General features: G+C 49.4%; 1 protein-coding gene across 3 annotated transcripts in view; it reads right to left on the bottom strand.

The window, feature by feature from the left end:
- Positions 1-11,753, bottom strand: part of Gfod1 (glucose-fructose oxidoreductase domain containing 1) — a 106,173-nt gene extending 94,420 nt beyond the window's left edge. The window contains exon 1 of one of the 3 annotated variants that reach the window (XM_052727361.1): positions 10,204-11,753. In XM_052727361.1, coding sequence (XP_052583321.1) covers positions 10,204-10,456 — 253 coding nt within the window. In that variant the 5' untranslated portion in view covers positions 10,457-11,753. Of the gene's footprint in view, positions 1-9,736; positions 9,760-9,897; positions 9,920-10,203 lie in introns of those variants that run through there. The other 2 variants (XM_052727362.1, XM_052727365.1) reach the window with 2 other exon arrangements.
- Between the last annotated feature and the right edge of the window lie 731 nt (positions 11,754-12,484).

The raw sequence follows: 12,484 nt of genomic DNA, 5'->3' as shown, positions 1-12,484 counted from the left end.
AGGGGCTGGAGAGAGATCCATGGGTAAGAGCATTGGCTGTCCTTGCAAAGGGTTCGGTTCCCAGCACTCACACGGGGGGTTCACAACCACCTGGTAACTCCAGTTCTAGGGGCTCCAATGCCCTCTTCTGACTTCTGTGGGTACCAGGTGCACATTTAGTATACACACACACACACACACACACACACACACACACACACACACAAAATAAACATAAGTAAACCATTTGAGAGAGAGAGATGATCTATTCAATGTGGCCACATGAGGAAGAGGAACAAAATGAGACATCTAGCGACAGCCACCCCACCCCTGCCAATCTATCTTCCAGGTTCTGATATGAGGTTTGGATTTAAATACAAAGCAAGAGGCATGCATAACTAAGCAGTCCTGGCCAGGTATGGTCATGCCCATCACTAACAAGCCATTGTCTGGCTCCAGGGGTTTCTCTTGTAAGGTGGTCAGACAGGTTTTCACAACTGTGTGAACTCTCTTCCTGGAAGCCACGTTCCCACTCTGGCTGGCACTACACATCAGCCTTTTCCTTCTTCCAGCATGAATTCCTGGAGAAATTCTGATTCTTTGAGGGCCATTGCTTGAGTACGCAGAGAGCTGAAGGCATAAGTGTCTTCATTTAGATTATCCCCCAAGGACAATTACACTAGAGTACTTGTTTTGTATGCTTAAAGCCCTGGGTTTCATCCTCAGCACAGAATATATGTATGTGTCTATGTGTGCATACACAAAAACATATATAGGAGCCGGGCGGTGGTGGCACACGCCTTTAATCCCAGCACTTGGGAGGCAGAGGCAGGCGGATCGCTGTGAGTTCGAGGCCAGCCTGGTCTACAAAGCGAGTTCCAGGAAAGGCGCAAAGCTGCACAGAGAAACCCTGTCTCGAAAAACAAAAAAACCCCACAACATATATAGGACGTTATATTTAATAATAAGTGGTCTCATTGGATCTCACATACATTATTTCTTTTCACTGTTTTGCTATTATCAATTAGAAAAACAATGCAATAGTGAATTTCATAAAGTAAATAAAGACACCGGTTGAGAACCACTACTCTATCCAAACACTATAGGCAATCATAGAAATGACAGCCAGGAGACAGCACCAGACAGAAGCAAAGAGAACTGGGAAGTGGGGAGAGACTGCACTTTCCAGGTGGCTGAACCTCTAATGTGTGGAGCAGGAAGCTGCAGACAGCTTTTGTCTGCCACATTGGAAGCAGTGGAGGCTGGTGTGAGGAGAGAAGGATGACAGTGTTGACACGCAGAGAGAAACAAAATTAACTCTAGGAACGTACAGTCCAGGTACCCAAGATCAGCTCTTGGGTTCCATGAGATGCCCCACATCCCTGTCACAAGTGATGGACTTGATAACTTCTATGCCTTCTGCCTTCACACACCGGTGAGGTTACCATAGTGCTCCCTCAGTATCTTCAGCACCGGTTTACCGTCCTGGAGAAAACCAAAATCTCCGGGTGCTCAAATCCCTTTTGTAAAAAGAAACATCGTTTGCACAGAACCTCCACATATTACCTGTGTACTGTAAATCCCATCGAGATGTAAGCACTGGTAAGCTGCATTGGCATACACTGTCCTGGGGGATAAGGACAAGAAAAGGTTTGTGTATGTTCCATACAGAGGTAGTTTCTTTTTAGGGATAACTCCCACCTGTAATATATTGATCTGAGCAAGTAGAATCCATAGACCTTGAAGGCTGACCATAGTGAGTTTGTAGCAAATACAAAATGAAAAGCCTGGCTTAGATACCTTCCCTTTGTGGGAAGGAGAGAGGGAGGGAAGGAGGGAGAGAGGGAAGGAAACTTGTAAATGTTATTTTCTGAATCTGGCAGAAAATACGAAAAACATTTCAAAAGCACCATTTGGGGCTTGGTAGAATACTTGCCTGGCATACACAAAGACCTGTGTTCTATCCCATGTGATGCATAAAATCAGGCATGACAGTGCATGTCTGTAATCCTAGTACAGGAGGTAGAGACAAGAGATCAGAAGTTCAAAGTCATACGCAGCTACATGACAAGTTCAAGTCCAACCTGGGGCACACAAGAGGGGGTCTCAAAAAGAAATGTTTTTTGTTTTTTGGTTTTTTTTTTTTTTTTTTTTGGTTTTTTCGAGACAGGATTTCCCTGTGTAGCTTTGCGCCTTTCCTGGAACTCACTTGGTAGCCCAGGCTGGCCTCGAACTCACAGAGATCTGCCTGGCTCTGCCTCCCAAGTGCTGGGATTAAAGGCGTGTGCCAATGTTTTTAATTGAAAATAAGAACCATTCAATCTAAGCATGGATGGTGACTAACACCTGTAATCCCAGTAGGCTGAAGCAGGAGGAATTGCACCAAGTTCAAGGCCAGCCTGGACTATAAGGTGAGACACTGTCTCTACTCCTACCCATTCCCAGGAAAAAGCATCATATATATATATATATATATATATATATATATATATATATATATATATATATATATATATGAATATATGCCAGCTAGAGAGCTGGTCACATAAGAGACAAAAAGAAATGAATGTTTACTGAGCCAATACATATAACTGAGTGGGGACACAGGCCAGGTCTTGACACAATCCTTCTCATTTTAAATGTCTCACATGGTAGTATCATTAGCTCCATTTCACTGATGAGATTAACTGAGGCTCAAGAACAATGGGTACTGGGTGGTGACAAGGCTCAGGAGGTAAAATTACTTACTGAATTGGATCCTTAGAATTCAAGGTGGGAAGTAGAGACCTGACCCCCATCAGTTCTCCTCTGACCACCACATGACGGTTGTGACACACACATACCCACACACAACAGTCATTTCCAAAGGGCTGGTGAGATGGCTCAGTGAATAAACGTGCTTACTGCACAAGCTTAGACCCGAGTTCAATCCCCAGAACCCACTTAACAAGTAGAAAGGGGGACCAACTCCAAGTTGCCCTCAGATCTGCACATACACACTATAACAATTTTTTTGAATTTTCAGAAATAACTTTTAAAGTGAATACCTCCCCCAAAGTCACACAGTAGTGGCCCACCAACAGTTCCCGTAACTAGCTACTTTAACCATACACAACATTTTATATGACAAGGCTCCTTCCTAGGTCACAGCCAGCAAATGTGTCACAATATGCCACATATTAAGCATGCTTTTTTTTTATTTCCTGTTGCATGTCGTTCTCCCAGCTCAGGTATCAAAATGCCCAACTTCTTCATTTACTTTCTCCTTCCAAGATAAACTACAGAACTATCCATCTCCAAAGCCCGACACACCCAGCAAAGGATCGTTCAAGCGCACCTCATATCAGTGAGATGCAATAAGCCTCCTCACACTCAGGCTTTCCTCACCATACACAGAGTCATTTCTCTCATTTACATAATGCCCAAGGGCTTCCTCAATTCTACACCAAACTGGTGGACCAAAAACCATTTCCTGCTGCATGCAGGCACAGGAACCCGGAGAATACAATCACTTCTTTTCTGCGGTGTTAAGATAGGAAGAGGTCCAAAACAAACTCCAAGGAAGAACTGGAAATTCAGGGGCTGCTAGGATTTCAGAATGGCTCCCTTCAAGTCCAAGTCCACCCGTGACATTATCTGCAGCTCGTATGATCACCAGTGTGGCAACAATGGCCTGAGACCGGCAGCTCACCTCTATCCCAGCAGCCCTCCTCACGTTAAAGTGACCACTGCTACCAGGAAACGGTGGATGGACTGCTCCAGGTCCTTCACTAATGACACCAAATGCCAAAGGAGTTGAGAGGCAAGATTTGTGCACAGGAAGATCAGAGCTCAAGGAAAGTCTCCAGCTTTACTCACTGCCCCAGGGAAGCCTTCCATTCCCATGGGTCTTCACAGCCACCTCCAACCATGAGGACAGAGAGCATGACAGCAAGTGTCATCACATTCCACACAAGGCAGCAGGTATTTTTGGCACAGTCCTGCACGATAATTTCTCACTCACGGAGGGAGGTCCCCCTCTGTTTCCAAGGGTGGAGTGCTTTAATAACTCCCGTGTCTAGCTGGTCCAGTATTGCAACCATGAGCTAGGTAGAAATTGTTCATCTCGGTTACTACCCAGAAATCTGTATTTTGAAGGGCTCCCCACATAATACCAATGAACGGTAAAGTTAGAAGAGGGTACAGAATACCACACAGGGCACAAAAAATGCCCTGTTGATAGATGTATCCTATTCCTAATCTGTGATTCCTGAGGTCACATGGTCACACAATGAAAAGGCGCTCCACATTCATCGGCCATTCATTGCAGCCTGTCTGCTAGATGACTGGGCATCTGGCCCTGTCCAGGGGGTAAAGAGTTACTCAGGGGGACAGACAGACAAAAGCTCAGCCCTCAGAGAGCTGCCCTCCAGCAGAGGGACAAAGAGCAGTTAAGATGACACCCATGAGGCTCGCCAGCTGTGAGAGTGTCGCCAAGAACAGAAAGGAGACACCAGAGATAGAGATGGACCCAGAGGCGGAAGATGGAAGAGGAGGCCAGAAACGTCACTCCCTCAAAACATAGATCTGTAGACAAAGAGCCATTCAAAGGCAAGATACACAGTAGTCCAGCCATTCAAAGGCAAGATACACAGTAGTCCAGCCATTCAAAGGCAAGGTAGACAGTAGTCCAGCCATTCAAAGGCAAGATACACAGTAGTCCAGCCATTCAAAGGCAAGGTAGACAGTAGTCCAGCCATTCAAAGGCAGGGGAGAGAGCCATCTGGACAACCATCCAGAGTCAGTGCAAAGACCCCGGCAGTCAGATAAGTGGCTGGGGAATTCCAAGAACATAATAGAGGCCTAAGTACTGGTGGGTGGTGCATCCAAGATTGAGCCCAATTGCTCAAGGACTAAGAGGCAAAGTGAAGGCAGGACAACAGGAATCTAAGTCCCTCCTAAGCGTGAGTGTTAGTTAGTCCAACTTCCAGGAGAACCACTGAAGTGCCTGCCATTTGCAGGTATTATTTATTTATGTGCGGACTCCTACACATTCACCTTTCCCATGGTACAGAGAATAGACCAGTTCTCTGCAGGCAGCCAGACAGCTACTGCCTCACCTCAGGAGAGAGGGCTGCAGCAAGAGGGCACTGTTCTGGCAGGTTCTAACTGACCCATGGAGAGCTAGGAAGTGGTACTGGCCTGAGTGGTGTGTGGGAGGCCAGCTTCCACCTTTTGCAGGGTTCCTATGAGGAGAAGAGAGGAATAATGAATTTGTAGATAGATAGCAGAGAGGAGACAGGCAGAAACACAGGATAGCTTTGGGAGGACCTGGATCAAAATCCACCGGCCCCTTCTGTCTCTTCAAAAGGGCTTTTTATAACAATGCCAAGGGGCGGGGCAAAAGACCTCCCCCTTGCTAGATCAAAGCACACCACCACACAGCCCATGTGCAGACCCTTCCACACACCTAGTAACCACGCACGTGGTCAAATCAGCCCCTTATGCAGCCCGGCTGGGTAAAGCAAGCTCAGATTTTTTTCTCACTAGGAAACCTCTGTGGGTCTCCACAGTGGTGCTAGCCTGTCTGGACTAAACAGTGTGAACCAAACTCTCCTAGCAACCTCCAGGCACCTAGAGTCCAGGGCCTTGCTGGGGAGCAGCTCAGAAGGACACTGACAAAATGCTGTATCTATGTCAACTCAAATGAGAATACGCCCCCTGACCAGCTCTCAATTTGTGCATTTATGCTACAAATACACTAATGTGTACAAAATGGCAGTGCCTCAAGATGACTCATTTCATGCTTGTGTAAGATGGGAAACAACCTAAATGTTAAATAACAGGGAACAGGTCAAATACACTTTAATTTCACCCATACAATGAAATCCTATATAGCCCCAAACATGACAAAGGATATATTCACATTCTAAATATATGTATGTGTGTGTGCATGGAGTGTATATATTTGTGTACAACATAAATATATTACATATACATACAGATGCATTCAGTTATCCTTATCTGCAGGTAATTGGTTCCTGAATATCCCCATGGGTGCGGCAAAGGCCCATGGAGGCTCAAATCCCATACATAAAAAACGGCTTAGCATTTGTATGTAACCTACACATCCTCCCTGCTTTCCACCATCTCTAGCTTGCCTCGGGTGGCTAACAGGATAGAAATACAGTATGCAGTGGTCTTACCGTATTGTTTAGGAAGTGATGACAAGAAAAACATTTGTATTTGTTCAGTACAGGGACAATTTCTTTGGGTTTTCGAGTATTTTTTGATTCATGGTTGGTTGAATTCACAAATGCAGAACCCACAAACATGGAGGGCTGACTGAATATGATACACTAAAATTTTACATAATATGAAATGTTTTTAATATACATACAGGCTAACACTGTCAGGATAGAAAGTGGCTTTTCAGGAGTATGAATGACTTATACCAATCACCCAAAATGGGACATGAAAATTCTTACATGTATATTTACTACTATATCCAGAAAAATCTTGAATAGAAGACATTGAAAAAAGTAGTAAGGTTGATTGCCTCAGAATGGGGTGCCCTTACTCTGCATTGTGTACATTTACAGTGTTTTAAATTTGTAGCATGTAGATATATAACCTATTCAAACTAACTAAATACCATTTGAATTTTAAACAAACGCATTCAAATTGCTTCTAGAAAGTACAAAGTTTCACAGCACTGAGAGCCTAGAAGGGTACACAGGGGAAGGAGTGGGGCTGAGAAACAGAAGAACAAGATTCAGGAGATGCCAACAGATGATCAGTTTTGAAGGCTACACAATTCTTAATCCAGCTCCAGGAACAATAGTGTTCCTGACAAGCTTGAGCATGTGAACCAAGAGTCTCTCCAAGAACTCCCTACTGGTAGATTAACTGGCTCATGGAGTTCTAGTGTGTGTGTGTGTGTGAGAGAGAGAGAGAGCGGGGTGGGGGTGGGGTGGGGGGTGGGGGGGGGTGTTTATCTAAGTTGTTCTATTACCAATAACGACTCAAGGATCAGATATTAGGGTGAAAACTTAGTAGATCAAAGAAGCAGCAGAGGAGGAACCAGCTGATCTTCTCTCCATACTTCCTGTGCCTCTCTATCGTATCCTGGGTCCTCCAAAATCTCTTTTGTCAATTCTTGTCAACTAGATGCTGGCTCTGCCCTCCTGATCCAAGTTTAACTTTATTAACACAGTCTTGGAGTGTCACAGTGCAATCAAATATCCTGAAACGTGTGTGTGTGTGTGTGTGTGTGTGTGCGTGCGCACTCATGCTACAGTCAGAGTCAGAGGACAATCTCATGAAATCAGCTCTCTCACTCCACCTCCTTGTGAGTTCCAAGGATCAAACTCAGGTCTCCAGGCTTGTATGGCAAGCATCTCTACTCAATGAACCACTGCGATAGCCCAAGCTCACAGGACTCTTGAACGCCTTGCAGGACCTGAGGTTGGCCAGGCTCATCAGAAGCCAGTTCTGCTTGTTGTGCCACCAAGCTCAGGCTTTTCCTAAAGCAGAGACAGTGGGGCAGTGCCTATGGTTCTGCCCTGCAACTTGAAGCACCGTGACAGATGAACCAGCAGGGGTGAGCCGGGACCATCTGAAAACTTCAGAAACTAGATGAGGACCTTGGTGTCTGTAATGGGAAGCAACTAGGCACAAAGGGTAACAAAGCCAGATTCAGGAGATGGCGCTGGCACTATGTGGGGAACCAATTCCAATGGTGGGGTAGAAAGCCACACAGGACCTCCCCAGCCATCTCTAACAAAAGGAACTGTGCTAATGGAACAGGCTTCAGAAAGAACCAGAGGCTGGCTGCTGGGTGCAGCTCTCTAGCTGTAAGGCCAAGGGTAGCTCAAACTCAGTTCTGTGAATCCGGGTAGCCTCGTTTGTAAAATCAGTCAAATGTCTGCCTTAGAGACTTGTTTTCATCGCAGTAAAAGGCTTTCTATACAACAAACTACCACACAGACTGGCCCACAAGAGGTTCTCAGTTACAGGCAGCCCTAAATGGCGAACAAATTGTGTGTGGCAGAAATGTCTCTACAGCAGATATGCCACTGAGGCGCTGCAACTGGCCTGGAAAGAATGAAGATATTCTAAAGGAACAGCCCTCATTTTGACTATCAGTTAAAACAACGGACCCCCAGAAACTGGAATCCCCCCAGGACTCTCATGCTGGGAGGAGAGAAAGCATAAAGCCTGGGTCAGCCAGAGGGGGACATTTTCTCAGGGAAAGAGATTTGCAACTTGTCAGCCCACCTGGCAGGAGGGTGGAGCCAGAACAGTGATGGGTAGACAGCAGCTGGACAGGAACTGCTCAGCCATACATAATTCTGGCCCTTTATCTAAACCTCCACCTCACGTCAAGACCTTGAAAATGGACTTGGAGCGGTCACTAGGTCTCTCTTGTCCCTCTTCCCAATGTTTGAAGAGATCTCCTTTTCTGCTACCAATGTGGGTATTTTAATTGACTTATGGAGGACAGGTGGTTGAACCTGGCTTGCTGGGGCACAGGGTGTGGCCCAAAGTCTGGTAACAGTAGGGCTTTGAAGGAAGTTTCTGGAACTCACAGGAGGATGTTTGTGATTCCACTGATCTCACTTGTCCGGTGCCCTCTCTTTATCAGGCCATGGCATGGACTGCGCCACCAGTCTATACCCTTGCTGGCCATGGAATAAGGAGGACAGTTCACCAGGACTCACTGAAAGGTGGCTCATTTCAACTGCAAGTAAACGTTAATATGTGCAAAGCCCCCAACGGCCAAGGCCAGACTGATAACTGCTTGGGGTTTTCCACTTCCTGTGTTGTGTGTGTGTACAACTTCCTAACCATGACTGTGAAGCCAGTCAAGAGTGGCCTCCAAGGTACAAGCAAGAGGAGCCTCATAGGGCTTCCAGGGAAGCCGTCAACATGTGTGCGTCAACACTTGTAAATTCAGTGCCTCTACATTTTCCATAATCATAGACTACCTCAAACCACTGGCAAACGAACTTAAGAAGGAAAAGATGAAAGCTTGCAGCCCGCCACGGAAGCGCGAAGTCCTGGCTGTCCCTGTCACACAGTAAACTCAGTTAATAGCGCCCCTGATGCTTCATTCTGAAGAGGTAATTCATTCGGTCTTGTCAATATAAAACAAAAACTTATATGGATTCCTTTCTCCAGTGCTGAGAGTTGAAACCTAATGCCTTTGTGCATGCCAGACAGGTGTTCTGCCATAGAGCAACATCCCCAGCTCAGGAGCTTTTTCTCTTTCTTCACCAATTAAGACGCTGACATCCAAAGGTGAGCAACTAACGTCTGAGAATGGCAGAGTGGGGTTGTTTTGGGTATGGAAAAGAGCTGCTGATAGACTTGCTCAAGACATTCCTCTGAGCACAGCAGAGCCCCAGCCTACTTGTAAACACAGCGTCTGGGAATATTCCGGAGGCAAAATACGGAGGTGCCATCGCACGTTTCCAAAGGAAATTGCAGCGTCTGGCCTTTTCCCACACAAAGCATCCTTGCCTCTGAAACCACAATGCCCGTCTCCTAAGAATATAAGGTATATTACTAACTCCCAATTGGAGTAGAAGACTACTCCTGGGAGACTGTGCCCAAAGGTTAAACTACAGTCTCTACTAACCTCTGACACATCTGAGAATGTTCTAATAGACCCGCCCACTCTCACTTCCACCGTCCTTCCTTGCTTGCTTCTAAAGCAGAAAGAGGTCATTCCAGCCAGCTGTCACGTCTCTAATCTCACACTGAACTCACTTACAGTGGAAACAAACGACCCGAATAGGGTGCCACAGATGCTGACAACAGGTACACTGGGGAAAACCCCTGCCACGTGTGCGGCCCTTTATTCAGGGGTTCCGGGCCGCGCGCTCGCCTCTCCTAGACGCGTACGCACCAACACACCAGAGCACTAACACATACAGCTGCGGACCGAGTTTCCTCTCCCGGAACAGCAACCCATCTTCAGATCTCTGCATCTGATCCACCTGGTTCCTATACCTGGAACCCAAGCCTATTCCAGCCTCAGCACTCCGCACGTGGGGATGCGCTTCCAGGTGGTGCCAGGAGCGAAGCGTGGAGGTGGGGAAGGCCACGGACTGGGAATGGGAAAGCTGGAAGTAACATGCATAGGTTTGGAATCCCTGGGGTGCACGCTTCTGCAATTGGAGAGGGCGCGAAGCGAAGACCCAGGCTAAAGAGGAGAGGGCTGGGGGAGGGGTCGCTCACCCAGCGTTTTGACAGCGATCTGCCTGGTGAGCGGCGGCGGCAGGTTGATGCACACCAAGTCTACATCCTGGTGCAGCAGCACCTCGTCGATGCGGCTAGTGTAGAAAGGAACACTCATCTCCTTGGCCAGCTCCTCGGCTTCTTCCTGCGTGCGGCCCCACAGCGCCTTCACCGCGAAGCCCTCATCTTTCAGCAGCGGGATGATGACACGGGCCGTGAGGCTGGTGCCGAACACGCCCACCCCGGGAAGCATGGCTGCTCAGGTCCGCCCGGCTCTGCTTCTACCGGGATCTCCAGTCGAACACCCGCGCGCACGCCTCTCCTGCCAGTCCCGCAGTCCCCGGCTCCCGCAGCCGATCTCGCTGCGCAGCGCCAGCCGCCGAGCCCCGGGCAAGGCGCCCGCGTGCGGCGGCGTGACAGCGCACCGAACCACAGACCCTGTAGGCTCCGGGAGCCTCAGCGCCGTGACCGCTGCAGTGCCCGCCACGCGAGTAGCGTGTCCTTCCTGGAGACAGCGGCGGGGACTCCGCCAGGACGCACGAGGCCCCGAAGTCCCGTGGAGCCCGGGCTCAGGCAGCGGTCCCGCTGTAGCGCCGGTCGGCTCCGTGCGCCCCGCCGAGGCCGCCCCATGGCCGGCTCATCCCCGCAGAATCTCTCTCCCGGCTCGCGCTCCCGCTTCACCACCCTCTCTGGGCTGCGGATCTCCTTTTTCCGCGGTCCTTGGTGCCGAATGAAATAACCCGGAGGCCGACTAAGAATGCGGCTCGTGGTGTGCCAGGCGCCGATCGCGAGCTGCAGCACCGCAGCAGCGGCCACCACCCGGCGCCAGGCTCCTCATTCTGCTGCCATATTCACTCGCTCGCAGCGCGCCTTGGGCGGCCTCGGCCCCGCTCGGGCTCGGGCTCCGGGATCCCGCGGGTACTAGGGCGGAGTTGGCGACTTTGACTGTCAGCGGCCGGGGTTCCTGCACCGCCCTTGCGGTAGCGCCGCGCGCCATTGGCCGGCGAGCGTCGCCCCCGCCCCTGTCTCCGCCGCCCCAGGCTCTCGATGCGCGCAGCGCCCGGCCCCTGGAACCCGGCTTGACTCCTCCCCCGCCCCGCCTGGCTAGCTCGCTGCCCCCGGGTGGCTTCCCTTTCTCTGCGCTCTCCGCCTCCGCCGCCGCCTCCTCCTCCTTGTTGCGCTCCAAGCTCCGCCCAAGCAAGCAAATAAATATATCAAAGCGGGGCGCGCCCTTAGTGGACTAGGACCAGATCCCTTGGAAAAGATTGACGGACGTCGGGACCCCGAAGGACCCCACGAGGTGGGAGCAGCGTGGTCACTGCCTCCTCTCCCGAGTATTTTTCTATGCGGGCACTGTTCTGGGGAAGCTTTCCAGGCACTTAACCCTGGGGTTGTTGGAAACCCATTTCGTTGATGAAGAAAATAAGCTCCGGGAAGGTTGAGGGACTTGCTCAGGTTTACACACATAAACAACAGTCCTGCGATCGGAATGCAGACACCAGCGTCTCAGCTCTGAATCCCTAGAGTTCTGACTCCTAAGTGTGCCCAGTCCAACCCCCCCCCCCCACCACCACCACCACCACCACACACACACACACACACCAAGCCAACTCCATGGCTGCACAAGCTCCGCTGGTCAACTACTCCATGTTTGTGCCCCATGTGGCCCGGGTGACCTCACTCAGAGCGGGGTCTTTGCAGTGACTGTGGAGTCCGGTTTTCCAGAGGCGTGTGTACGTACTTCTGGTTGGCTGCCACTCCTGCCTCCTGCCATCTGCTTCGGTTCCGGCCACTGAGCTTCTCAGTCTTTACTGCATCTGGGGTCTGAGGGATGCTGGGGACCCTCAGACTGAGCTGCATGGAAAGCCCTAACGGTGGTGGTGACCAAATGAGCCTCTGATTTCCCACCATATCCTCAGCACTCATCACACGGCCTAACTAATAGATAGTAGGCGCTCAAATAAATGAGTGGATATTCACCACCTGTCACCTCGTTCCCGATTAGTGCTGGGAGGAAGGAGTCAGTGCTAAAGGGGAAGAGGACCTGCCCTCCAGCTCAGTGTTTCTGGAAAGATCAGGTTACTACTGTCTGTCATGTTCACCCCTGGCCTTCAGCTCTCAGTTGAAGAGGCACGTGGTCTACTTCGACATAAGCGTGGAAAACATGACGCTCTGGAGCGTTTAAAGCAACTTGTAACAAATGGCAATGAGGCGGGGCTGGTGGAGAGAGTCGTACACCAAAAAAAGAAAGAAAAAAAAAAAAAAAGCTTGTGTGTGGCAA

This window comes from Peromyscus californicus, unplaced genomic scaffold (genome assembly GCF_007827085.1).
Source record: "Peromyscus californicus insignis strain IS unplaced genomic scaffold, ASM782708v3 Scaffold_8__1_contigs__length_139910024, whole genome shotgun sequence".
NCBI lineage: Eukaryota > Metazoa > Chordata > Mammalia > Rodentia > Cricetidae > Peromyscus > Peromyscus californicus.
This window is presented reverse-complemented; position numbering and strand designations above follow the sequence as displayed.